The 27,510-nt window shown below is 49.3% G+C and overlaps 7 protein-coding genes and 2 non-coding genes across 9 annotated transcripts; 7 read left to right on the top strand and 2 right to left on the bottom strand.

Annotated features, from left to right (window-relative positions):
• Window positions 1-579: 579 nt before the first annotated feature.
• On the top strand, window positions 580-3,078 carry BKA55DRAFT_589954 (uncharacterized protein; the record flags this gene model as incomplete). Its single annotated transcript, XM_046195020.1, has 1 exon — window positions 580-3,078. One exon carries the CDS (start codon window positions 580-582, stop codon window positions 3,076-3,078), a length of 2,499 nt encoding a protein of 832 aa, XP_046055404.1.
• Window positions 3,079-3,241: 163 nt separating this feature from the next.
• Window positions 3,242-3,323, top strand: BKA55DRAFT_t40. Its single transcript has one exon. It is a non-coding gene; the product is annotated as a tRNA-Ser (tRNA).
• Window positions 3,324-3,338: 15 nt separating this feature from the next.
• Window positions 3,339-9,874, bottom strand: BKA55DRAFT_556128 (uncharacterized protein). Its single transcript, XM_046191673.1, has 4 exons — window positions 9,383-9,874; window positions 9,203-9,225; window positions 4,539-9,146; window positions 3,339-4,488 (listed from the first exon to the last, which is right to left on the bottom strand). The coding sequence occupies exons 1-4, from the start codon at window positions 9,440-9,442 to the stop codon at window positions 3,651-3,653; spliced, it is 5,529 nt and encodes a 1,842-aa protein (XP_046055403.1). The 5' UTR covers window positions 9,443-9,874; the 3' UTR covers window positions 3,339-3,650.
• Window positions 9,875-11,248: 1,374 nt separating this feature from the next.
• BKA55DRAFT_589952 (uncharacterized protein) lies at window positions 11,249-13,669 on the top strand (the record flags this gene model as incomplete). The annotated part of the gene is made up of 2 exons (XM_046195019.1): window positions 11,249-11,754; window positions 11,800-13,669. 2 exons carry the CDS (start codon window positions 11,249-11,251, stop codon window positions 13,667-13,669), a joined length of 2,376 nt encoding a protein of 791 aa, XP_046055402.1.
• Window positions 13,670-15,519: 1,850 nt separating this feature from the next.
• BKA55DRAFT_684854 (cAMP phosphodiesterases class-II-domain-containing protein) lies at window positions 15,520-17,326 on the top strand (the record flags this gene model as incomplete). The annotated part of the gene is made up of 2 exons (XM_046198705.1): window positions 15,520-15,561; window positions 15,854-17,326. 2 exons carry the CDS (start codon window positions 15,520-15,522, stop codon window positions 17,324-17,326), a joined length of 1,515 nt encoding a protein of 504 aa, XP_046055401.1.
• A 314-nt stretch (window positions 17,327-17,640) lies between these two features.
• Window positions 17,641-18,504, bottom strand: BKA55DRAFT_500846 (uncharacterized protein; the record flags this gene model as incomplete). The annotated part of the gene is made up of 1 exon (XM_046186778.1): window positions 17,641-18,504. One exon carries the CDS (start codon window positions 18,502-18,504, stop codon window positions 17,641-17,643), a length of 864 nt encoding a protein of 287 aa, XP_046055400.1.
• A 1,259-nt stretch (window positions 18,505-19,763) lies between these two features.
• Window positions 19,764-22,274, top strand: BKA55DRAFT_589949 (beta-lactamase-like protein; the record flags this gene model as incomplete). Its single annotated transcript, XM_046195018.1, has 2 exons — window positions 19,764-20,252; window positions 20,346-22,274. The coding sequence occupies 2 exons, from the start codon at window positions 19,764-19,766 to the stop codon at window positions 22,272-22,274; spliced, it is 2,418 nt and encodes an 805-aa protein (XP_046055399.1).
• Window positions 22,275-22,708: 434 nt separating this feature from the next.
• On the top strand, window positions 22,709-22,798 carry BKA55DRAFT_t41. Its single transcript has one exon. It is a non-coding gene; the product is annotated as a tRNA-Arg (tRNA).
• Window positions 22,799-23,469: 671 nt separating this feature from the next.
• On the top strand, window positions 23,470-24,701 carry BKA55DRAFT_589948 (Tricarboxylate/iron carrier; the record flags this gene model as incomplete). The annotated part of the gene is made up of 4 exons (XM_046195017.1): window positions 23,470-23,573; window positions 23,648-23,781; window positions 23,842-24,627; window positions 24,664-24,701. The coding sequence occupies 4 exons, from the start codon at window positions 23,470-23,472 to the stop codon at window positions 24,699-24,701; spliced, it is 1,062 nt and encodes a 353-aa protein (XP_046055398.1).
• Window positions 24,702-27,510: the final 2,809 nt, after the last annotated feature.

Here is a 27,510-nt window from a genome sequence, read left to right as displayed (position 1 = left end):
TCTTCAAATACACTGAAACTCGTCCAAATCATGTGCTACAGTCATCATCTCCGTCGTTAACTGACAGCCCTGCCAGTGTCAGTGTCAGGCTGAGCAACCCCCCATCAGAAGACTCAGCCGCCTGAGATCTGTCCCTACCTCCAATAAATACCCCAAATTGTCAGCCGCCATCGCAATCCCGAGAGAGCCTCGTCTGACTTCAGTATAGTCCAATTCGTATAAAAAGTCGACAAGCTGGCGCCGTTCAGATTCTTCGGTCCTTATCGTCCTCACCCGCGTCACAAGCAGAGCCTCGCACGCTTCCTGTTCCCTCGCGCCGTCAGAGACCGATACCGTGAACGACTACTCAATTTCCACCTCAACACTCTTCCGCTTCTCAAGCACAGGTTCCAATCCCGAATTTATCGATACATTCTTGAGCGCCAACGGAGGCGCGCGGATCAATCGCGCATTTTGGATATCGTGAAGCGGCAAGGTAGACAGCTCTGGCTAGGATCGCAAGCGAATCGCCCTGTCAAGCATGCGAGGACCCGATCGAAGGGTTCAGTGGCGCATAAAACGCCCCAGACAGCAGGAATCATGATGGGATATGGCACTAACCGGGCTACGAGCCCTGGTGATGGTGAGAGGGGGTATAGGAGGAAGCGCTTGGCAGCGATGGCGGGAAATCTGTACAGAAGCGGCCAAGCCGCGGTGTCCGAGATCAAGGAATCATATGCCCAGACCAGGGCAGGACCTGCGGCTTCAGGACATGAGAACCACGGACGGATACACATCCCCGGTGCATTTCCAGATGTTGCAATCACCGTAAAGGGTGACTGCCAAATGGTTCTGTTTCCTTCATACGCGAAACAGCATACCAAACGGGATTGGGGCGAGATGGCGATGCACGACTCGGATGCGCCACATGGAAGTATCAAAGACGAAGGCTTTTGGCGACAAGAGTGGGAACGGAATGAAGATGAAAGGGCAATAGTTGATGTTGACGTCCGAGGCTGGATCTATACACCTCACAGTGGTCCGATGACGAGGAGAAACAGAATTCTCATCGGTTTGGCGCGGCAGCTCAGTGGCATCCCTGCGCCAAGGGCAGATCAAACGTATAACCCAGAGACTGGGCTTCCACGAACACATCACCAAATCCACGAAGAGCAAAAGGAGCAGGAGAAGATCAACTCCGAAGCTCGGCGCATTGAAAGAGTAGGACAGCGAGAGAAGCAGGTTGCGTACCAGGGAGGCTTTAGTGAGAAGACGCCTGATAACGATGATCCTCTCACGGACAGCTTTTACTATCCTTCTCGCCAGGGTAACCAATCTCCAGATTCGGCCCCTTCCAGTCCGACGATGCCAGCCAAAACCATGACATCAAATACCACTACCAGTGAGATGAGCGAGAGTGATCTCATTCTGGCTAACGCTAACCTCATGGCTCGAATTGCCCCTTTCATGACCAACCCTTCTGTTGCTCTACCGGTCACTTTCTTCTTCTACAACAGCGAGAAATCTCAATCAAAGACCGTCATGACTAACGATGCGGGTCATTTTGTCATTCGTGCTGCTCTCGATTTTATTCCAACTCATGTCAGAGTTTTGGCGGATGAGGACCTATCAGCTATCCAAGAGATCAAGGTCATTGAACCATATGGAGTCAGTCTCATTAGCGACATTGACGATACAGTCAAGAAGTCCAACATTTCCGCGGGTGCCAAAGAGATCTTCCGCAACACCTTCATCCGTGATCTGGGTGAGCTCTCTGTCGAGGGTGTTAAGGAGTGGTATAATCGTATGGCCGACATGGGCGTGAGCATCCATTACTGCTCAAACAGTCCGTGGCAACTTTTCCCAGTCCTAGCCAGCTTCTTCAAGATGCACGGCTTGCCACCAGGATCGCTTCATCTGAAGCAATACAGCGGCATGCTGCAGGGTATCTTTGAGCCAGTGGCAGAAAGAAAGCGATCTACACTTACTCGCCTACTAAGAGATTTCCCTGAGAGAATGTTTATTCTTGTGGGAGACAGTGGAGAGGCTGATTTGGAGGTTTACACGGAGCTTGCCCTTGCGAACCCAGGACGGATTCTTGCTGTCTTCATCCGAGATGTCACAACACCAGAGGAGACAGCCTTTTTCAACTCCAACTCGGGATATGACTTTAATCGGCCAAAGACCCCAGCTACTTCTAGCAACGCTTCAAGAAATGTTTCAAGAAATCCTTCATACCAGAACCTGGGGCCCGGTGGATATCGGGGAGAAAGCAAACCATCAACAGGCCCAGCCATGGGAACCTTGATCGACTTCTCAGACGAGCCCGGGGAGACCAAGATCGATCGTAATGTGGCTCTCTCTCAAGTTCGAAATGCGAGTGCCAATACCACCTCCAAGAGTGCCAGTACGGCTGATCTACTTGGCGGACGTAAGCCACCTCCGCCCAGACCAGCAAAACCGGTTGCGTTGAGAAGTGCCAAGTCAATCACCGAGTTGAACAAGGGTCTCACCAGGCAAAATTCCGATGAGCTACCTCCACCACCTCCGCCTAGAAGACCAGCGCTGCAGGTTCGAGAACCATCAGTGCCTCATCCTCTGAAGCAGATTCACAACTCCTCACAACAAAGCTCGGGTGGTAGTAATGGCGGTTTCAAAATCCCAGCACGCTCTAATTCGGGAGATCGTCCTCCTCCACCTCCGCCACGACGACGCGGTACACCCTCAAGTATCACCGAGTCGAACCAAAATCCACGTCTTCCACCACGACCAACTCAGAACATGGCCAACCTAGACGTGGACTACGACCCTCTTCCTCCACCATCATCAAATGCCCCTCCGTCATTTGGTTCAGCAGGATCAGGTTATCGATCAGACGGCAACACATCAACAGCAGGCTCACCAACACTGGGTCCACAAGCAGTAAACAAGAAATTAGAATTATGGAGGAGGAGATTAGCACGCGCACACGAACAGTTAGACGGGCTAGGCGTAGCCCTGTATACATGGCGACGAGGAAACGATGTCATTGCAGAAGCAGAGGGAATAGTAAAACGAGCCCTCGCGGATATGGAGAGAAAGAAAAGGATGAGACAATAGCGATTCGACTCTATATACCAAGCATTTTGTTATTCTCAATTCAACTATACTCGTATACTATACTAGCGTTAGCATAGATGGGGAACGGGGTTAGGATATCCACAACAGTAGGCAAGCATCCACAACGAGAATTAGACACGACGATCATTGTCCAATCAGCTAAGGCGCAGTGGCAGAGTGGTCTAATGCGATAGACTAGAAATCTATTCTCTTCGGAGGCGTCTGTTCGAATCAGGCCTGCGTCGATTGGTTTATCTTTTGTTCCTTTGATATACAGGAGTTCATTTTTGTTCAAGTGCCTATGTTTCCCAAATGTTTTTGCCACTCAACAGGTGAATCCAAATGCATGGGCTCATTCATAAGCGCAGCCGTTTGTGCATAATTGATCCTTCTCGCTACTTGCAAGGTTTCGAATCTATTAGTACACACTCTCTAGATATCCAAACTAGACGCTTTTCATATGAATGCAAATAGATGACGGTCATATGCCAATGAGTCCAATTGTCTGCTATATTCGTTTCTAGATGAATCCCAACTCCAACTCCGCTTCATCACTTTGCATGTCGTAATTATCATCGAGGGTTCATATCACCTGCCAGATTCATATGCATGATGGCTTCAGCTGTCCAGTCCTCTTCGCTCTTTTCTCCCTTGTCCTGCTGCTGCCAAAAGCTCACCTCTTCACGTCCATCCACGCCTGGTAGCCGAATCTGGGGCGGCGCTTGACCGTTCCCTGGGACGGGCTCAGGGGGTCGTGCGTGGCCAGGAACAGGGCGTCTATGAACGGGACCCTGCTCGTGCTCTGCACCACTATACCGTGAGAAGTCGGGGATATCGAATCCTTGATCAGGTTGATGAGCAAGGTTCAAGTGTATCGGTGGTCCAGAGCCTGCGGATTGAGGCGGGTGCTCAAATTGTGCCTGTTGGAATCCTGTTGGTGTCTCTTGGCCATCGGGAAGCTCAGAGAGCATCGTCTGTGTTGGCTCATACTCATGACGCGGAGTTGCCTGGTCGAATTCCTCCTGCTCCAAGATTTGAGGAGCTGGCTCAACATTTCTCAAGCTGGAAGATCCAGGTGCTGCACCGCCTCCGCTTCGTACGCTGACCATGGATGCTCTAGCCTGGTCCATAACGTCACCAGCGGTGGATTCAGCATCCATATCGCGGATGGAGAACTGTGCGAGGGTTCTGAGCTTTCGGCTGACCCAGCCACCAAGAATCTTGCCGCGCTGCTTCTCTCCGAGACGAGATCGAGGGAAGTCACCCTTGTTCACAAATGCGACGATATCAACAATGATCTGATGCTCGTTCAGGATGGCGTTGACGATGACAGGGACAATCGATGCCAGGTACGGCTTGCGGTTGACTTCAACGAGAACAACCACCAGACCACCAGCTTGGAATACGGCACTTTGTTCTTGTTAGCAGGTTTATCCATTATTGAGAGCTTTTCAACTTACCAGCCATTCTGCACAATATTTCTATGGCATCGCTCCACGGAGTTCTCGATATCCATTGGGAAGTGGCTCAAACCGTTGATCTCGAAAGTTTCACCAATATTCCCAAGAACAAACAGGACTTGCATATCCACCAGAGCGCCGTTGGGACCAATTGGTCGGCTAACATTGTGAAGGAATCCCAAGTCACCTGTACGGATGTACTGAATGTTCGGGTCTCCATCAACAGCTCGGCCGTCAAAGCGCTCAGCGTCAAAAGCATCCTTGGAACCGTAGAAGGACTTGACGCAGGCTTCAGAGTCAACCCAGATCTCACCATACTCGCCATCGAGACAGTGTACTCTGCTCTCAGGGTTGATGATGGCGATTTGTGTCGAAACAGGAACCATACCACTGTCCTGTACCAGCAAGGCAAGAGGATCTGATTCAGGGTCCACAGGGATAACCAAGCCACGACGAAGGGCTTGAGTATCAAGCCAAAGTTCGATAGGCTCAATGCACATGTAGGATCGCGATGCCACCATGGGGTTGAGAACGTGCGAATACACTGTGTTGATGGCGGTTCTGTCCAGACCAGCTCCGGCGAAGTGAAGCCTGACCTTCTGGAAAACATCAACTCTTGGCCGACTCTCCGCAGTGATCATCATATTCTTGAGTTCGTGCAGTGTGAAACCCTTGGCTTGCATAGCAGCCATGGCATGGTCAAGCATCTGCGGTGTCGCATAAGTATCCTTAATCTTATATCTGGACAATGTGACAAAGAGAGACATGGGGTTAGCTGCAAACTCCACAGGTGATAGGAGGTAGGTGGGTGTTCCGATGTAAATGCCCATCAAGGCTGTATGGATGAAGCCAAGACCAGTTGAACTTCGTACACATCCGAGCACAGGTCTTGAACTAGTCATTTGGCAGGTTTCCTTCTGGACCTTGCACATGCCCATGATTGTATCATGGCCAAGCTGAACTGAAATACGCCGTTGGTCAGGGGTCCAGTATGTCCAAACAATAACAGGATATCCCGGTCGAATCCAGGCAGGATCAATGGTGAATCTCAAATCCCGTAGTCCACTGCTCTGCTTCGGTGGCTTGGTTGTGTTGTAGATCGCAGGACTAGTGATCTTCAGGACCTGCGCCGATTGCTTGATATGGCTGGCCACAGGCTTGACCTTGATAAGATGGTCCACCTCAGAGTTGACCAACACAGCCTTGACGTTGTAATCTGCCACGATGTGGAGGAAAGCAGGAACATCCTCATTCAGTCGGTTCTGGTCAAGGGGCGCAATAGGGATAATAATTGCGCCCAAGCAGATACAAGCATGGATGGCAAAAACAAACTCCTCTGAATGCGTATACATAAGGATGATATGGTCTCCAGGTCTCACCTTGACCTTGTTCTTCAGATACATAGCAACGGAGGCGACTTTGGTATCAAACTTCTTCCATGTAACACCCTTACCTTCTCGGCCTCTGCCATCAATTGTGCAGTAGGCCAATTCTTCTGGCTGGCGGGCTACACGCCATTGAACAAGGTCAGAGATGCAGGAGAAGTTGTTCAAAGGAGTGGATGTTCGGTCGTCAATGACCACTTCTCTTCTATCAACACCCGAGTATTGCTTGTCTGCTGGCAACAAAAACTCGGCTCGCGAATCTGAGGCCAATGGTGACCAGATACCACCCATAGGGTCCACGCCAATAGGAAGGTTAAGAACTGCATGTTCCACGCCAAACTTGACGTGCACGCAGGGAAGGTTGCCGAGATCAAATTCTCGGCGACAGAGCATGTTTCCAATTTCGCGTCGTCCATTCTTGACAACACGTGGCAACGTATTCGGTGCTGTGATCATAACGCAGTACAGTCTAAGATGATGCTCTGTCATGAGAACCTCCATACATCGCTCAGCCAATGACTCCAGGAGGGCAGTATCCGGTTGTCGCGGAGGCCCTCCAGAGGTCAACGGCGCCGTTGAGGCGGCTGCTGATTCCAATACCACAACCGGTAGGTGTTCATCGTTGACAAAGACGTCAAATGCTGAACAATCATAGATCTTTGGAACATTCTTGACGATGCTCACAACGATATGTTGAACAAAGAAATAGCGGTATTCGGCCAGTTCGTGTCCATGCTCAACCCACTCAACCTTTTGTCGAATGCGGTCTTCGTAAAGGCCTAGGACAAAGATTTTACCTTCAATAACGGTACCCAGCAGGCCCGTTCGTAGGAATTCGGGCTCCACAGGCTGGGGCGTTGGGTCGCCTGGGTCAAACTTATAAGGGCGAGCGTGGAAAATGAGCTCAGTGTTCTTTGGTTGTGCCCAGAAACCACCAGATAGGGAGGGAGAGTCTACCCAGATCTCACCCACGGAATGGGGTGAAGCCAGTAAACCGGTTTCAGGATCGACCACAGAGAGTGTGGCATCTGGTATGGGATATCCAAAGGCACCAACTCGAACCAATCTTGGGTCTTCCGTCACCCTCTTACGGGCCTCGTTTCCAATGGCCACAACCACAACTTCATTCGTTTTTAGAGCCTCGCGGTCCAAAAGAACCTCTCCAAGCTCGTTCTTTGCTCTTTCTTCTGTTGTGGTAGTGCCTCCACCACTCAAAAGGCTGCCAAAGCCATTGGAAACTGTGGGCTTCTCGGTTTCTTCCTTCTCTTCGCCATCTGAGTCCGTTTCGTCTTCTAAATCGAGCTTTAAGGGACAGCCCATGCGTTCTTCTCCTCCCAACCAGTCACGCACACTAATAACCATGCCTCCGTGCTCAGGGAGACAGAGCATAGGAGCAACAACCTCGCGAGCGCGGGGGTTTCTTAATGGTCTTAGCCATCGATCAGCGAGAACTTCGTGAAACTGGCTATCTACTGTCAGAGTGTCAATCAAACAGAGTTTGATCATCTGGAAGTTTGGTTCCATCCCCTTCTTGTAATTTCGGGTTATTAATGGCTCTTGCTGGTAATTATAAGCAGCTCGTTTCAGACCAGGGTAATCTGCGATCATGATGGTCGATTTGTATTTTGTAAGGAGATGGGCGTAGAGTCCAGGAACATCGACGGCTTTGTTGTCGAACCAAACAGTAGTATGACCACCATACACTGTCAGCAACACGCTCAGAATCATACCAATACCCTGACGAGGGTCAAGGTATGAAACCAAGATTTCGCTACTTGCGCCACCACCAATCAGTCGGCCGTTCTTATCCCGCAGAGACGGATTGAAGGTATCTCCTGGACCATTGCCTGGAATTGTAGAGATAATGGCGCTAAGGCAAGCCATTTGATGCATGATAGTTCGGTGGCTGAGAACAACACCTCTCAAATCTCCGGTTGGTGCCCTCGAAAACTCGATGTAGGCCAGATCGGGAACGACCAAGGGCGGGACGTCATCCTTCTTCTTAGGGTGATAACTGCCGAACTCGTTCGTCTTCCACCATTCGACACCCTTTGGCCATGTCAGTTTTTGAGTTGTGATATCTCGTTGGAAGGCTTTGAGATTGTTGTCGGTGGTTAGGGCCAGATGGGCTTGTGTTGTGGTAAGAATGTGGTTCAAGCGTTGGTAATCCTGCAAGTCATTGATGGGCACAGCAACAACTCCAGCAATGAAGCACCCCAACAAGGCAATTGCAAAGTCAATCACTTCAGAGTCGCGATAGATAAGGGCAACTCGATCACCACGGTATAAAGAGCTCTTGTCTCTGATGACTTGTGCCACCTTCTCGGCTCTGGACGCCAGCTTGTCCCACGTAATTGAAGCAATCTCCTTGCCCTTACTGTCCAACACCCAATATGCAGGTTTCTTGGCGATCGTTCGGCCTCTATGTCGAAGCACAGCTGCGATGTTATCGAACTTTGACATTGGTGTTGAATCGTCATGAGGGTCTTGAATAGCGAAGGGTACCTCGCGGGGGTCTAGTGGTAGTTGGTATTCGAGGGCCTCGGGAGGCGGGAGATCGTTGGTTGTGAGCATCGGCGGCGCCATGGCGGCGGTAGGAGAAAAGGCATCGCTGGAAGAGTATCGCTGCTGAGGTCCTCCATACTCGACAGTTTGGCCCTGATCATAATGCTGCTGTCCCGCGAAGTCCGAGAAATATCCTTGCGAATCGAGTAGCGTTGTGGTTCGTCCATCAGGTTGCTGTTGCGGTGGTTGTTGATACTGCTGCTGCTGTTGATACTGCTGATCAGGGTATGCGCCTTGCTGCTCTGGTCTGAAAGCATAATCTCCCGATCTCATGGTACCTGTTCGGGTTTCAGGTTCGACGACATGCGAGGGGGAGAAAAAGAGGGAGTCTCGGTGGGCAGCTGTTGATCCCGCAGCCATGGGACCTCCCGGTCGCAAAAGCGAGGCCGGGGCCTGCTCTGGAGGTCTCGGTGATTCTGAGGACGGGGCATAGCCAGAATGTGGTCGATATATAGGTGAGTCTGGTGTATCGGGGATCGGGCCGCTGCTGGCGCCGAGAGAGGCATATGCAGCGGCGCGGTGACCATCGCCTGAGGGATGGGCCGAGTCATCGGGAGAGTGTATGCGTAGGCCAGACTGAGGTTCGGCGAGAGCAGCAACTTGGGGTGGAGGTGAACCGAGGAATTGAGAGAAGAGCTGAGTTCGTCGCTTCTGGTAGCTTTAGGCGCGTTAGTTTGAACGGTACAGGTTAATGTTTAAGTCGCAGTAACTTGCCCCTTCTGTGTAATATCTCCTTCCTACAGAGAACTCAAAGTTAGCCATGATATATCAATAGGATGGCTTTTGATCGCATGCGACATCAACAAATAACCTCCAATGGCGTGTCGAGGCGCCGAAGTCAATCATTGGGACAAAGGTAGGAATTTGGTGAATAATAAGTGGCAATTTACATACCTCAAGCTCGCGATCCAACTCTTCGAGTCGTTCTTGAAGCTCTGGATTGACTTCAGCCATGATGGCGGTGTCGGGCGATGTGGCCGCTGTAAGGATGAGGTTTGGTGGGTTTATTTGAGGTTAGCCACGGACCTGAGTCTCACAGGTCCAGTCCAGTTAGTCCAGTTGAAGGGACCCGACGGGATAGCAGAGTCTCGTGACGTAGTCTCAACTCAAGCCTTGGAGGGCAGGCAAGAGATTGCTCTTATTGGTTCTCTAGACAGGGCCCGTTGGATCAAAGGGCGGGGTGCCCCTGGACTGTTTTGGCTGTATCACCATTCTAACCAGTTTTTTTTAGCTGAGAATACGGTCCCTTGCGGGTTCGTCCTCCCGCTGCCCCTCTTCTCTTGCAGCTTCAAGCATATGTTGGCCACTAAATTTAGTGGCTGGTCACTGTTTTAGCGTCGTATTGGCTTGCAGGAAACAAGATAAATATCCTTGAATCGAAGCTCCTCTTCTGAATAGGGTCGGCAGTCATGGTATTTGGCAGGCTCGATGCTTTAGTCAGTGTCGTATAAGTGAATCTAATATCTTTTGGGAAATGCGCGCCGTTAGATATGTCATTTTCTTGGCCACATCTAGTAACTGTCGTTGTTGGAATTTTCTATTTTAAGAAACCTGAGTTGGCTCATGGTAGGTAGTCAGTATAGCATCAACCACAAAAAAGCAACGTCCAGAATGGGCGACATTGGATCTTACCTCCCTGGAAGATTATCACGACCTCAAGAGCCATGCAAATACCATATGTTCTTTCTCATTACTACGAAACTCAACCCTCACCCCGCCCATCCCGAGCTCAGATGTAGGGTAACCTATTCGAAGATCGGATGTCGCTGGTCCGAATCTCCGGATCCACATTACACCTCTTCCCTATCGCAATCTCAAAAATTCCTTCCACTTTACTACTCCAACAACATCCATGAATACATGCATCACGATTAAGCAACAACTCGATCGCAGCGAACTCCAGGCCTCTTGGACCATTCTGAGATATTCTCTAGACACCATGAAGTCATGTGCCGTCTAGGTCAGCCTGACTGACATGAACCTCAACACTTACTAAATTGCACTTGAATGACCCATTTTGCTGACCACAATAGTCTTTCCTTTCGCATCGAATTTTGTCCATGACCTAATCATCTGGTATGTCTACTCTCTATTTCTTTCATCGAATTTCTATTTCTATATGATGAGACACACATAACACAGACCTGTTCTGAACACTTGTGTAGAAAAACATGTTTTTAATCTGATCAAACCCCTTCTATTTCTCTTTGGCACTTGTTCTCTTTCAGAGTCTCAGTACTAACAATGCGCCAGTATCTCAAAGTGATAGAACACAGAACCTAAAATGGAGTCTGGCTTCGAAGCTTCGACTCTCCCGTGTTGTTCTTTTTTTGTTCGGGGCTCCAAGTCGGGTCTCTTTCAGACAAAGACGGTTGAACAGTTGAACACACCCTCTCTTCTACTGAGGAGACGTCCTTGTTCAACTAACAGCCTCACATATTTTAAGATTTACTTATGTTCGGGGTCTCGTTCTTTCGTATTGAACAAAGCCCTGAACGAAGACAATGTGCTGTTCCAGCTCTTACTGTATCTATACTATCTCGTAGTAATATAAAGGATGCCACAGGCTCCTTTTCTTAGTTCACTTTTCGTCCTCACCCAAGCAATCATTTGCTCCTGAACGCTCTTTCGCACATCTTGAACAACTCCTCAGTTCTGGCAATCACTCATCTCGATACCACCTCGCCAGTTCGAATAAGATCTGAATAAACACCATATAACCCCAGCAAAACCCGGCAAGTCTTAGGATATTGTTTCCAGATGGACAACTTGTACAGTTCCGCCCCAGAGTATATGGGCAACACCATATCAGACATCAACCAACAGCTTTTGAATGGTATTGGCGCCGATTATGATTTTGAAGACCTTTCATCCGAAGCATTGTCATCCGAAGAATTGATCAAACAGTTCGACTTAGAAGCAACTCAAGACATGGCTCCGAGTACAGTCACGGAAAACCCTCAGCTTCCAGTTGATCCTAACCTTCTGTCGACCGTTGACACTCCGGCTTCATGCAACCTAAACTCCCCGTCGGATATGTCCAACAACTTGGGAGCTCCAATGGCTCATGTTAGCCATCAGCTACAGGACCCAATTCTCGTGCCAAGGACATCTTTGGTGCAGCAGCCCCGACCAGTTCATCAAGCTATGGCACAACCCAACATGCCTGCAGTGAGAAATGCGGCCTCCGCTAGAGGTTCCCAAAGCTTTGATCTCGCAGCAAATGTTCAGTTGCCACTCTATAGCACTCGTGGGCAAGCAAACCCGTACGTACGATCCCCTTGTAAGAAGCCCCAGCTAAACCGAAACAGCCTCGTTCAGCCCAATTACCCCGTCTACAACTCCTATCAACCCAGTTATCATTACCCGGAAAATGGTATCGAAGGGAACTACGGTACTCAAGGTATTGCCCAGTATCCGCTTCAGCCTCCAGCCGCAATCTCAACACAGTCTATGCACAACATAATCCAAGTAAGCAAATGCGCCAGTTGCCGTCGCGACCCTCACCCTGGCCCATGCTTTCCGCATGCAGTTCCCCAGAATCGTCGACCACCTCAACAAAAAATCCAGCAAGTGCCATACCAAGAACCAGATGGCCGGCCGGCTTGGTTGCAGACACCTCCTAAGCGCAAGCGGCAAGCTGCATTTGACGACGACTCCGACCTGGAAGTTCCCTCAAAGCAGCCTCATAAGAAGGGACGAAATCCCAGGACTAAACGTGGAAAGGAAAAGGATCCTGAGATTGGAATCAAGATGTATGGGCTGTTCCGCTTCCCGACTCTAGACTGGATCTCGCGTAGAGGATTCGAATTCTCGTACTTGCCCACAGGACAATGGGAGAAAAAGATTCTACTCTCGGCCGAGGACTTGAAGGACTATATCTACAACTGTCCTCGAAGTTCAAGGCTGTGGATTCAACAAAATCCAGCGCAGTGCACAGAACGAACTATCGATGCCGACACTATCTGTCGGTACTCGAAATGCCCAGATGCAAACCACACGATACGACCTGGCTGGTGCCGCATAGCGTTTGACGAGTTTTATCCCTATACCTCCTGTGGCCAGAAAGATCCTTTCAAGATGGCCGGTGTTATGCATCTCTGGTGCTTCGAGCAGTGCATAGACCCCGTAGAGGTGATGGCAAATGGGAGGATGGTGCCAGATGATCGCGATGATGGGGACCTTGTCAAGGAGAAACTAAACAAAATGGCCATCACTCGAGATTCTGATACAAGGATCGTCGAGGATACTATCAGGCCTTGGTTTAGAAAGCGTGCAGGTCAAGCACGACAAGCCCCGTATGCGAATCACGAGGACTCTCTCTCCTTCGCGCTGGTTAAGCACCATCTGGATCACCAAGTCGGGGCTCGTCATAGGAGCCGCGGCGGCCGCAATAAGGATAGGCCAGAAAGCGAGTTGAAGACCATTGACGTTCACATGGGCCGCCTTGACTTCTGGGCTGAGCGTGACACTGCTTCCAGGAAGAAAAGGGCGTCGAAGCAGTCCCGTGCTGTTGCGCCTGAGCCGGATAAGTTACCTACTCCGATGACCTCCAATGGACTTCTTCCTACACGAAAGTCTGCTGAATTGACACCCAATGGCTCGACAAAGAACTTCAGCGATATGCTGTCCAGTGTTTCCGTTGACAATAACTATCAGTTTGAATACGGCGGATTCAGTCCCAGGTTGAAGGAGGAGCCAGTCGAGAAGCTCGAGGACAACTCAAACTGGTCCAAGCCTCCCACAGGCGAACCAAGATTATCAATCAGCGCTCTTCTGTCCCCTAGCGACTTCTTTTTGGGACAGGAGACCTTTGTGCAACCATGTCCTAAGGTAGAGACTCATCGCCAAGATCAGCTTGTCTTGCCACCACGACGAAGCCCCCGCTTCTCGGCTGGAAACACTCGTCAGTCTTTCCAGACCGAGACCAAGGCTACCACTTCCCCAGCAAAATTTCAAGCCTCTGGCTCGTTGTTGCCTACGGAGGGTTCTAGGAAAGAATCCCTGGCTGTGCCCTCTACACCAAAGGGCCAGAGAGCTCCTTCGTTGAGTGACGACAGTCTTTTCGGCTCGCCAGTCAAGGACAAATCCCCTCGCCAGGCGTCTATTCGCGCTGGCGAGGAAGTTCAGGGCTCACCTTTGAGGAGAAGCAGCAGAATGAGCGCTAAGAAGACGCCTTGAAAGGCAGCAAGTGGCGATGATCAAGGACTATCGAAAGTTTCTAGAGTCATGAAGTGGATGTAATAGTACGATGTCCCTGCTGGTCAGAGGACTACCGAGAATATGTAGTTTTGATTGGGTTTAAAGGATTTGGATCAAGATCTATGGAGCCATGGGATGATGTTTTTTCAATACCCCATTTCACATGGTTCAGGATGGCAACATAGCATAGCAATCAGCGCATTAGACTTGGCTTAGTATTCAGTCCGGAGTTCGGAGTTAATTATTAACTTCCTGTTTTAGTATTATAGAATCAAATCGTATACATGAATGAGTACGAGCTATGAGTTGCACCGAGTCAAGTCAAGTGATCGTGAAGATATCGAGAGAGTTCGTCTTGGTCGAAGGATTAGCTGGTTAGAGAGAGAGAACTTTGACAACAATATGCTCTTTAATTAGAACATTACCCTTTGTATTAGAGTGTCATGTCTTTGTGGATGTTCGAGTCCCAAGGCTAAGTCTCTTTGTTTCTTCAACAATAACGAAACCAGGATCGTGGGATCTCTCTTTCAAGCCACAACCTATACGCGACAAGATGCACGGCTCAGCTCAAGGTCTAGCCTCGATCCTCAAAGAAGTCAAGTCATGCCAAGGATAATCAATCGTCTATCTGATCAGGCAAAAAGGGTCCAAGCTTCAACAAAGAACCTCAAACTCCCCCAAGCTCAGCTCGCCCGTTTTAGCAGTGACGTTGTCCCATCTGGTGGGGGGACGTCCCGTTGAGAGGGGTCGGGGCACGGAAACGCCGATGCAGGCTTACAAGCTAAACAAGGTTGATGGGGGGTTATTAGGTTGCTAGGACAGATCTGCGGCCTTGAAGCTGAGCCGGCATCTGAGCTATGAGTTGTTCGATATTCCTCTTTTGGGGGAGGCAGCGGGACTTGAGAGGGTGACATGCCAAGAGAGGAGAGTTGCGTTCGGCGAGTGCGAGAACAATAGTCGTGTGCTATATTTGAAGCTCATATCTCTTGTCTTTGGAACATGTTCTTCACCTTCTTTGTTCAGTTCTACAGTGGCAGAATCATAAATATCGCCCTGCATCGCCATACCCTGCCAAGCGGGATCAGAGCAAGGATCAACGTGGTCAAGTTCAGTCTATCGACAAGCGATATTCGGCGAGAGCGAACTATATCAGCACATCCGCTCCAGTACAAGTACAGTTCGATACTGTATCAGCCTTGGTAGCACGCGGCATTTGAGAAAATAACGTTCTACAGCGATAAATCCAATCACGTGTGCCATACATTTTTCCTGAATTATTTTTCGGGTTTCTCCAAAGTTCGCCTGAGCTGTCGGTATTTGCATCACACATTCCATTCCATCCCAGAGCAGGCAAAAAAAAGGGTTGCATCCCTTATCTATCGGAGAATATCAAAGAGCTATCAGTGGTTAATTCTCGAATCAACTACTGCAAGTTAACAGCTTCAGGTTCGTGGATCAACTAGATCCATCTCTTATTCCGGAAGTTGTATTCCTAACTTATTTCCTAGGTAGTAACTTACCTTAGAACTCCTAAGCCAGTGACGGAGACGGCGCGCAACAGGAACAGGTCCACCGTTTTTACTTTGCAGCTTGAACCTTTCAGGCGGTACCTTACAGGGCTTTTAGTGGGGCAGCCACCTAAACCACACCATCTCCATCCCGTCTCTCTCTCCCTCTCCACTGCTACCTCTCAGGGCCTCCACCTCCACATCCCAGATCCCAGGGCAGGCATCAAATCGGTCGAATTGATTCAACCGTCATTGCTCAATCCTCTCTCCCTCTCGCTTTTCTTTTCTTCTTTCTTCCTCATTCTCTCCTAAAGTCAAATCATGGGAGCCGAAGTCAAGCCTGCTTTGCAGGTGATTGTATTGGTACGTATCATCAACGGTCAACAGCCTATCCCCATTCCTCGTTTGTTTACATGCGCACCGTTACATCTCCACAAACCAACACCCACTGATGTTCGCCCGTGATATAAGAACGGTTTTGATGCATGACGGCTAGCAACAAAACACGTCGGACCATGTCGTTATTCGTGATGGCGTTTGTCTTGCCGCATCCTCATACTCTATTTTACAATTCGGCTTCTCACTGCCGTGTTCCACATACTCACCCATATGAACATGAACAATTCAGTTGAACTCTAACTAACTTCTATCACAGGGCTCAGGAGGTGGTCCTCAAGAATCAAACACCACTGCTTTTCTAGTCCGATCTGTTGCCCAAAAATGGCATCGTGGTTCTATCATCGCCGTCGATGCTGGCGTGCATCTCTCTGCTATCACACGTATCATGGAAGAATCGATACCTTCTCCACCACCGCCCCTTCCCTTTACACTCACCACAGGCCCCTTTGCAGGTCTTGAGCTACCTTACTCATCACCTTCTGCTAATGCATCTCACATCACTCGCTCTCTCGTCGACACATATCTCATCACTCATCCTCATCTTGATCACATCTCTGGCTTTGTAGTCAATACTGCTGGCTTCCCAGGGACAAGGCCAAAGAAACTGGCTGCTTTACCAAGCACTATCCAAGCTTTCAAGAATCACATTTTCAACAATGTGATATGGCCGAACCTAAGTGATGAGAACAACGGAGCTGGTCTGGTGACTTATATGAGATTGGTTGAAGGTGGCAGTCCGACACTCGGCGACGGTGAAAGTAGGGGTTACATCGAAGTTGCAGACGGACTCCTAATCAAGGTTTGGAGCGTAAGCCATGGACATTGTCTCGAGAAGCATAGCCACAGGGGCTCAACATCAAGTGCGTCTACTCGCTTCAGCAGTCATGATGCATCCATGCCACAAGGTCCCATTGCGCGCTCCGCATCTTACTACCCAGGATCTATATCCTTACATCGCGGGTCAATGATGGTCCCCCAAAACAGCTTCAGCCCTGTGACTACTACATCCGAACAGGAGCAAATATGCGTCTACAACTCAAGCGCCTACTTCATCCAGGACCCCACCACCTACCGCGAAGTCCTCATTTTCGGAGATGTTGAGCCTGATAGCATATCTCTGAGCCCACGGAATCTGCAGATCTGGCAACAAGCTGCGCCAAAGATAGCCTCTGGTAACCTCAAGGCCATCTTCATCGAATGCAGCTACGACGAGTCGCAGGCCGAGGATCGTCTGTACGGCCACCTAAAACCCCATTTTGTCATTGAGGAGCTGCGTGCACTGGCTCATGAGGTCGAAGTCGAACGCAAGTCGCATTATTCCGAACCTAAGAAGCGCAAGCGCATGGGCAGCACGACTGACGAGACTCCACGACGAAATCCTTCTATCGCGAATCTCACCTCCGAAGACCCCGTGTCTCCCAGGACCATCAAGGCTTCAACACCGGATTACATTCACCCTGGTATTGAAACACCTCCTACGCCGCACCTCACTTCGCCGACGGCTGAGTTGACGCTCAACCCATCTGATTCTTTCACATCTGTGCCCAAGATAAAACGGCCCCTCGAAGGTCTCAAGGTTGTCATCATCCATGTTAAGGATCGACTAGATGATGGACCTAATGTTGGAAACACTATTCTGAAACAACTACACAATTTTGAGAGCGAAACTGAGTCACCCTTGGGATGTGAATTTGTCATCTCTCATCCTGGCCAGAGCCTCTATCTCTGAGCACTTCATTTACCGGCGTTGGAAATTTTGTTTTCTCTGCCATGTGGCCGTATATGATTTCTTTTGTTCTATAGCACCTGGCTATAAGCTCTGTGGGCTTGTGCTACCGTTTGGGTTTATGTTTGTTATACATTTTGCTTATATGAGGCGACGATTTGGTATATGAGTATAACTCAGGAAATGAATGGTGGACATGTATCACTCCTGGGGAACTGTATTGCATGATGGCCATTTTGTTATTAAGCCTTGTTTGCGGGCTTGTCTAGTCTATATATTTGGTGTTTGGTCATGAATGAATATATACCACGTCTGATCTAGTTCTTTTGTTTTTGTATCTTTTCAACCCCCTCTTGGCCACCAACGTCCTTATCAAAATCTGTTCTTGGGATCTCAAACGCCTCAGTAACCCTGGCATATGTGATTCCTCCCAACCTGCTGACTGGCCTCAACACACCAGGGTCAACCATATTCTTATCCTCATTCAATGCATCCTCCCGAACCCAGAAGCGAGTTCCCTCGAAAACGGCCATACAGCCAGACTTGTTTCCAGGTCGTGCCTTGCTGTCGAATTCCTTGAGCATGTCGAGCTTGCACTCAATGCTAACGATAGCTTCGCCCACACGAGCACACTTGACGGTCTCACAGTCGTACTTGGGTGTCAGGCCCGAGATATCCCACTCAGACACATCAGCAGGAGCGTTGACACTAGCTGAGTTGGCGGCTTCGATGAAGTGCTCTGAGATGATGTTGATAACACACTCGCTGGATTCAGAGACGTTGCGAAGTGTATCCTTTGCATTGGCGAGTCCAGATGCGAAACCAACGACAAACATGGGCGGATCGTGGCTCATCATGTTGAAGTAGCTGAACGGGGCGAGGTTTTTCTTTGTGCCATCGGGAGCCTGACTGCTCACAAAAGCGATAGGACGCGGTACAATAGCAGAGATGAGAAGCTTGTAGTTGAAGACTGCAGGACGACCCTCCTCATGAGGATCTATGGTGACATGTTTCTTATCGCCATCATCCTTGCCCAACTTATTCGCACCCTCACCAAAAGTCCAATCCACATCAACAGTCTTGGTGTAGCGAAACTGAGACTTGGTATCAAGCTCAGGTCTCGAAGCCTCAACCTTCTTAAAATCCGGGTGAGGATTGCGCTTGAGGATTGCGTCTCCCATGATGAATCGAGAGGTTGAGAATAGTCGTGATGAGTGAGTTGTGAGCGGTTTAAAGATGCGACGCATGGGGGACTTGACTTGAGTTAAAATAAAAGTATGGGGATATTCGGAGGGGCTCGGGATTAGATGTTGATTCCGGGGTATCTTTTTCACCTTGTGGTAGTTGATACCGGTAATTGGTAATGTTGCTAAGATCGTTTGTAATGCGTGATAAAGCAAGTGGATTGTCTTTTTCTCCACTGGTATTGGCTTTGAGTGACCTCATTGAGTACATTTTGAGTCAGGTATTGAGCCTTCATTCTTGCCTCTGATTCGAAGGTAGACTACTAGTTTCGGAAATACGGAATAAGAGATGTGTGACCTTGTTAGTGAAGGTTACTCTGGTATAAGAGAAGATTCCTTCTTTGATATATGATATTTAAGGGAATCATTGTTGCTCTCGGATCTCTTAGATCAACCACCAAAAAGCCAATACTGCGACATCCGTCGGAATTGTTCGCAAGTTCACCAATCACTCACCTTAGAACTATCATCATCATCCATTTGTGATCAACTATCATTGGCCTTCAATGCCAGCAGCCCTCCCACTTCGTGTCCGATGGATGGTAACCTGAGCTGACATCAGAACTCAATATCAATGACCAAATTTGAGCTGCATGTTTGGGGACCAGATAAGAATGAAGACATATAACTTCAATAACAATATATAGAACGCTACTGTGTCAACCATATGTATCTTCGGGACCATAGTCTGTTTTATAGTGATAGATTCGCAAGGTCATGTTGCTTCTTCATATGTAGGGTAGCTAGATTACATAATGCAACCACTATAACCACTTCATGTGACAGCGCGAGCTAGTGCAACGCGGAAAGAGGAGTCATTCGCCGCGTCTAAATCTAGAAAAAAAAAGTTCATCGAGTCAAGCAGAGCCCCAATAAGAAATATCATATCGATTATGACATAGGCAGATGATGCATTTTTGTATCACGCCGATTTTCCTCTAACTCTCTACAACCTTCTCATGCAAACATGGGGCACTCGGCGCCTCTCACATTTATTCAATTCTTGTAGTCGTCCATTACTACCAACATTTTCATCTCAAGGCCCCTCACTATCAACCTCACCTGGACTCTATTTTTGTAGACGAGCCTGGAAGAGTTCACACCCAAAAGTAAAGTCTCGAGCTTTCAGGAAACCCCGCCAGTTCTCAGAATCTATCGTAAAACCAAGAGTGAGCGATTATTCTGCTGCTATTCCAATGGCGACTTCTGTTGAGATCGCTTCTGCGCCCACCGTGGACACTCCCGGGACTTGTCTCTTTGTCCACAGTGAGAGACGGTCTTATCTGTTTGGCCGACCCGAAGAAGGAACTCAGCGCGCTTTCCAGAGCAGGAGACTAGGAATGGGAGCAACGGAACAGGTCTTTCTCAGTGGCAGTGTTTCATGGGAGTTGGTTGGAGGCCTGTTCGGCTATGTTCTCACAGTTGGTGGCGCACTAGAGGCGAGTAGAGAACAAACGGCATTGATGAATGAGGAAAGGAAGAGCAAGGGCCAAAAATTGACGAAGCAAGCTGCTTTCGAAACCATTCACATCCACGGTGGCGAGAATTTGAACCACACTCTAGCCGCATGCCGTCCCGTCATTCTACGACAACCTATTTCCGTTCGCACACATGAGCACAGGGAAAACCCTCGGCTTGAGACAATCGAGAGCATAGAACCTGACTGGAAAGACGATGCGCTTCGTGTGTGGAAGATTCCGATTCAACGAGATCGCTCCAGCAGCCCAAAGAAGCGTCGCCGGTCAAGCGCCATCGTTGGAGACCAAGAGGAACCACAGTTCAAAGACTGGTCGCCTCTATCAAATCCTGAATATGCATCAACTCTCGTTGAGAAAGTCATGTTCAATGGCTCACTTAAAGGAAATGGAATGCTTATTCCCGTTAAGCTGAGCGAAGTCAAACCCAAGGATACTGTCTTTATGCGCCAAGAAGGCGAAACAAAACTTTACAAGGGCCCGAGGCCTTGTGATGGGTCGGAATTGACAGAACCGGATCAAACTGTTTGGGTATTCCCCGAGAAGGAAGCTCAAATTGACCGCAGCGCGGATACCATCAACGTCACACATCGACCACTCCCTCCAACGATTTATAGTCAAAGCTCCATGTGCTATATCGTGAAATGCCTCGATCGCCGCGGAAAATTCAACCCTCAGAAGGCCAAGGAGCTTGGAGTACATGTTACTGACTTCAGGCACTTGACTGCGGGCAGTACTATAGTGACAAAAGATGGCGCCACTGTAACTCCTGAGATGGTCCTTGGCGAAACTCAGCCTGGTCAAGGCTTTATCCTCGCTGATATAGAGTCTCGCGATCTCATCGACTCTTTCATGGAGCGACCAGAATGGTCAAATTCTGAATTGATGTCGCATGTCGCTATTGTGTACTGGATTCTCGGCCCTGGAATGGCAGATGATGCTAGAATTCAGAAATTCGTGGACGAACACCCCACGATGAAGCATTTCTTCTGTGCCAAAGACACATGCCCCAACATGATCTCTCTAGCTGGACCCGGACAGCTACAGACCAAGCTACGGAGAATCGACCCTGAGAGATTCACTCTTCTCAAGTACGACAACGCTATAAAGGGAGCCATTCCCAATGGATCACAAGTTGAGCCTGGCCGGACAGGAAACAAAGTTGCGCTGATGCCCCGTCTTAAATTCGGCGAAGGCGCTATTGCCCCTTTCCCTGCTCTTGGAGAGGCAGCTCAGTCTATCAGTGATGAGATTCTCGAACTAGCACGAAAGGCTCGTGAAGAGATATCTGATCCTGAGTTTCTGCGAAAATTGGAAGAGGATGAACAGGATATTCCAAGCCGCGATGCTGAAATCATTCCCCTTGGAACTGGCTCTTCAATCCCTGGCAAATATCGCAATGTTTCTTCAACACTGATTCGGGTACCTGGCATTGGTAACTATCTTCTCGACGTTGGTGAGGGCACTTTGGGTCAGATCCGACGTCTCTTTGGAGAGGAGGAAACTGGAAATATCCTCCGAGATCTCAAGTGCATTGTCATCAGTCATCTTCATGCTGATCATCACCTTGGTACTCCCAATTTGATCAAAGCCTGGTACGAACACACCATCGAAGACACCAATGCTAAGCTAGCTGTATCTTGTGTATCAAGATACAAGTCTCTCTTGGAAGAGGTCTCTCAGGTCGAAGATATTGGTTTCCACAGATTACACTTCCCCCATTGCAACACCACCAAGCCTGATAGGCTCAACAACGGTCGTTTCGTGATTGAGAACGGCGATTTCGGACTCCGTGCTATCAAGCGCATCCCAGTTCCTCACTGCTGGCTCTCCTACGGAACAGAACTCGAGCTCACATCCGGTCTACGCATCGCATACTCAGGTGACTGCCGTCCCTCAGACGAGTTCGCCCAGGAGTGCGAAGGTGCCCACCTACTTGTTCACGAGTGCACGTTCGACGATGACATGCTGTCTCACGCTAAGAAGAAGGGCCACTCTACGATGGGCGAGGCACTAGAAATTGCACGCAAGATGAAGGCTCGAAGAACGCTGCTCACACATTTCTCGCAACGCTATGTCAAGGCTGATTCGTTGAAGAGAGACGAGAGAGGTCAGGCCGGAGAGGCGCTCATGGCTCTTGATCACATGAGCGTTAAGCTGGGAGATTTCAAGAAGGCGGCTGCTTTCCAGCCTGTGATTGCTATGCTTATGGCGGATGCGGGTGACAAATAATGTCCATGATATGAATAGACTTGTATGATAGTAAAAGTATAGAGTTGTAACGCTATATACGACTGCTTGATGGCTGTTGCTATTCGGAGTGACTCAACCTGTTATAATCCACAGAGACTTGGGGGTAGCCTAATAAAAGCTTTTGGAATCAGGAGAGCTTACCTGAGATAGATTGAGAACGAGTTATACATTCTATGTCAAGATGTCTTCTCTAGGGTGACCGCCTCTACACCACAACGCAAGAGATTCAGGGTCACCGTAACTCCACTCTCGGAACAAACTTTCGGCCAACAATCAACTCAAAACTCTCACATATTAACAACATATCCAAGACATTACAGTCATCCCAGCCTCAAAGGCAATGATCTAGCAGACAAGACACCAATCTTGGAAGAGAATAGCGGACACGCTTCTCATCGGAAATCAAAGGTTCCGGCCGCGTGGCCTAATGGCTAAGGCGCTAGATTTCGGTCTCCAGCTTCCGAACTCTCTAGAGATTCCAGGTTCGAATCCTGGCGTGGTCGATTACTTGCTGGAATATATTTTTTGCCGATTGGCACTCGGTATTGTATTTTTTGCAGATCCGGTACTCAGAGTTTGGACTCGGGATATCAACCCGCCAATCGCAGCTTGTTGATTTACTGCTTAGGTTTTTGATGTCTTTTCTGGCGACTGATATCATTGCTCCGATAAGGGACCGGCCCGATATAGATGGTCCCTGAATACTTCTTTGTGATGTTCAAGTTGTGTCTGTCCTATACTGATTTCCATACTCTTAGAGATTCTGAATAGATTCTAGAGATATTCATGTCTACTCGGGACTCCTCCCGATTCTGCTTATGCGTAACCCCACGATTTATAGTCCGGGCCGGGGCTGTATGTACGTAAATTAAGCCATGTGCTGGCTCCGAAAGCGGGACTCCACCTGCGGCTACATTAGCTTATCGTCGCGTTTATTCAGTGCAATCCCCCTCCACCGGATTTTTTTGTCCCACGAAGTGGTCATTCGGGCATTTCTAGTCCACAAGAACCCCTCTAGCGGTCAATTAATTAACTACCTTTGCCTCGCCTTACTTTAATCAAGCTCAGGTCAAGCCTTGTTTGTTTTCCCCTCCCGCCGCCCTCTTGCTCGCGAGCAACTACCTTCGTTATCTCGAATCCGACAAAGAATCCGTCCCGTATCTACACACAGAACATGTCGGCGTCGCTTCCTGGCGCGCGGGAGCTTCCCGCTTCGCAGCATGACCTTGAGACGTATATGGGGCGAGTGCGCCATACAATGGGCATCACAGACCCTACGTAAGTCCAATTGCTGAAACTCTGAACCTCCGACTTCAAGTATCATGAGCTGACCGTGCTGGCGCAATCTCTAGGACCCTGTTCGCGGGCAAGACCGGACTCGAGGCGGCCAAGAAGCTGGTGACGGATTACAAGACGGGCAAGATCAAGCACATGTCACCATCTTTGTGGCATGCGAAGAAGGTTGTTGACTCTACGCTGCACCCTGGTATATATGGCCCTGGCAGAGTGCAATAGTGACACCAGCTGACGAGATACTGTACAACAGACACCGGCGAGCCCGTCTTCTTTCCCTTCCGAATGTCTTGTTATGTTTTGACCAACCTCGTCGTGACCGCCGGTATGCTTCAACCTGGTATGGGTACAGTCGGCATTGTTGGATGGCAAGTCTTCAACCAGTCTCTGAATGTCGCATTCAACACTGCCAATGGCAACAAGTCCTCCCCCATGTCGACCGAGGTCATGATCAAGTCGTACCTCTCTGCAGTGGGAGCTTCTTGCTCTGTCGCTCTTGGTCTTAACGCCATTGTGCCTCGACTCAGGGTCACACCCTCCACCCGCCAAATCCTCGGTCGACTGATTCCCTTCGCTGCCGTCGCTACAGCCGCTGGCCTCAACACCTACCTCATGCGCCGGGACGAGATCGTCAAGGGTATCGATGTCCGACCTGTGCTTTCGGATGATGACAAGCAGAAGCTCATCGCCGAAGGCAAGTCGGAACGAGACGTCCCCTCGCTGGGCAAGTCTCAATCTGCTGCCAAGCTCGCTGTGTATCAAACCGCAGCCAGCCGAGTCTTCACAGCGTCTCCTATCATGGTTCTACCCCCTATGGTCCTGTACCATATCGAGAGCAGGCAAGCTTGGTATAAGAACCTCATGCAGAAGGAGTGGGTGCGCTCACGACCAGCACTCGTCAAGGTTATTCCTCTGGGCATCAACTTGAGTTTGATCGCCCTCACCTCCTTTGCCGTACTTCCTTTCGCTCTGGCTGTCTTCCCACAGCAGCAAGAAGTGAGTGCTGAGTCACTCGAGCCTGAGTTCCATGGCAAGGGAGGTAAGAACGGCAAGGGAGGTAAGAACGGCAAGGGAGGTAAGAACGGCAAGGTTGTTTTCAACCGTGGCCTGTAAAAAGCCCATGTTGGATCAAACAGAACCACCTTTAGCATGATAATCGTGAGAACGATTAAACATCTTGCTTCAGTCACTGTGACATCATGCTGTCTGAACAACACTCGAGGGGTTTCCTTCAAACCCTGTTGAGAAAGCAAGTTGTCCCTGGTCAACAAACCAACCCAGAATTGCCTCAACCAGGCACGGAAGAACAAAAGGGTTAAAAAGTATACCTCTTGGTCGGTTTTGAAGATATTGAGAGACAAAGAGAACCATAAAGACAGCGTTTATATGATAGATAGAGATTCTTTCCTACTTCGAGAGCGTGCCAGGTCTGAAATGATATACCGGAACGCAAGAGAAAGAGCTTTTCAGAGCCGAGAGTTGCTCAATTTGACCAATAGAGCTAGATTTGACTGTACCATTGGTTATTATACGAATGAACTCGTACAGCACCCCTTAAAGTAAATGCTGTGGCCTATACAGCTCTTGTCCCGGTTCTCACGGCCTTTATTGGCCCTTTGTTGAACATGGAAATTGGATGTCTGTTGAAGTCTCGGGTTTGGTTGTGAGGGTATAGTTGGCAGCTCAAGATGGCCTTTACCTTTCACAGTCGAGTAAGATAACCATCCTAAAACAAATTCCATTAGAACACAGCCAATGAGACATCGTCGTAAAATTTCATCAAGCTAATAAATATCACAAAGCGGGAGAAGAGCCTTGGAAGTCTACCTAGTGATTGCACATTTCGGCCAGGCCTGGCGCAACAGTCAAACCATCGCCACCAGGATCGACAAGGCTAGCCCAGGCTAGATGCTGAGCCGACGCGTCGCGCCTGTTGAAGGAATGCAACCAAGCAAATGGCAGGACTGCATATCTTGTGATAACCAAAAGAGAGAGGGGTAAATTCTCTGTACTGTCGTATTTCACAAGAACAAAGACTCATACGTGAGATGGTCTCCACAGGAATATTCGTGAAGTGTCTAGATAAGGACTATTCAAGTGACATGGCCGTGAAGTTGGTGACGATTCTTGGTGGGGCGTATTGGTTGGCAGTGGCCTTGGATGGGGCAGAAGTGACCACTACTGAGACTGTTAACACAAGGCGAAGCAGGAAACGCCGAGTTGAAAGCTCGTCCCGTTCGTTGTCTTCTGGGTTTGATGAAACGGGGGTGCCTAATACTAATTTGATGAGGAGGATTTGGTCAAGTACCGTAGCGTCTCGGTTCGGCAAGGACCACCTATGAATAGCAACGGAATATTGGCCGTGATGAGAGGATGCGAAGTTTGATGTCCTCATAATAGACGTATCACCGTCAGTAAGGAAATGAGACCCAGCCAACAGGAAACCGTAAATTGATAACCCCCATCACTTGGTCGTGGCGCACAGTGGGGTGTCCTTGGGCTGGCTGAGCAGCAAGGAACGCCCTCCGCTGGAGTTGTCCACGGTTGATTAGAGACATAGATGCACACTGTCCGCTCATGGAGATAACGCAGTGATGAGAAGACACCCGAGAATAACGTTCATTCTCACAGCACAAAGAACCGTTGGCAGGCCGCCAGCCCACCAAAGTCAACAAAGTCCTCAGAAAGAATGCATTTGGGGTTGTTGGCCTCCGTGTTCAATTCTGTAATTGGAGGGTCCCATGTCAAACATTCTGGAGCCGGGGAATAATGACTGGCGGATAGGAGGGATCCATCGCCGAGGCGGGAGACGGGCATGTGCCGCAAGTGTGGACGAGTGTGTGCACTTGCGTGAAATGGTACAAATAAGTTCTCGAACACATTATTCAATAACCAAGTCCAGCCAAGTTGTGAGTATGCTCGTGGCTCCTCAGCATAAGACTTGGGAAGCGACATCCTCATTTTGAATCCTGTCGTTTATTGCATCAGCTACTCTCAATATGCGGCTGGCTGCGACGAATGATGTCGGAGGCCGTGAGCTGACTGAACCTCTCATCAGCCCAAGACATTGGGTCAGCAAAAGTCTGGACGGTGTCCACTGACCACTGGTGGTCATGCTGGAGTGTGGTGCAGAGAGGCTCTGGAACTGTAACGGCTGCATGCCCGGAACGATTCGAGACAGAATTGGTGGCATCCCCTCTCTGCAAGTGTGGGGTGCCTTGTCCGGGGTCTTCAAAGACTGAGACGACGGACAATTGGACTTTCAGAGCCAAAGCAGGCATACAGCCAAGCTGAAGGTGAGATAGGGGGCTATAGTGACACATAGAGCACTGTTTGTCATGTAATGGCTCTACCACTCCCACAGCTTTCGCTTCAGACATTCTTTCCGACGTCAACAAGTGTCAGCGAAGAGCGAGCACTTCAAGATGCATCAGAAAGGGCACGGGGTTCCTAGAGGGTCTTGGGTTGGCTAAAAGGCCCACCGCCAGCGTCACCCTGCCCTGGGGCGAAATACATACCAGATCTGATGCTCTTTAGGTGCGTAGAGGGTGAACGTACCTAGGTAGGCACCTAGCTAGACTCTTCCAGACGATTAAAGTTGAACTCTCTTTCAAGCGGTAAAGAGGTACCAACGTGTAAACCGAACCGTATTTGCAATTGTCCCTGACTTGCCTGTAAAAGGTTTCTTCTTTGCGGCGTCAAGTAGTTAAATTCCAAATACCTGTGCGGAGTGTATGAACAGATACAAATGCCATTAATGGTTCACACCTTTAGGTTAAGTGGTAGGTACTGTATGGATACTGTTTGGTGTAGTGTGTGGGTTCTGTGTGTGTTTCTGTGCAGTAGGGTCACGTTTATGGCTGCCCTGTGAATGGATCTCTCATGACGTATATCCGATACGGTGTTGACTGCTCATCCCATC

The sequence above is a fragment of the Fusarium redolens genome (assembly GCF_020744475.1).
Source record: "Fusarium redolens strain MPI-CAGE-AT-0023 chromosome Unknown BKA55scaffold_2, whole genome shotgun sequence".
Taxonomy (NCBI): Eukaryota; Fungi; Ascomycota; class Sordariomycetes; order Hypocreales; family Nectriaceae; genus Fusarium; species Fusarium redolens.
Note: the sequence above shows the minus strand (reverse complement) of the source record. Positions and strands in the feature narration are given on the sequence as shown.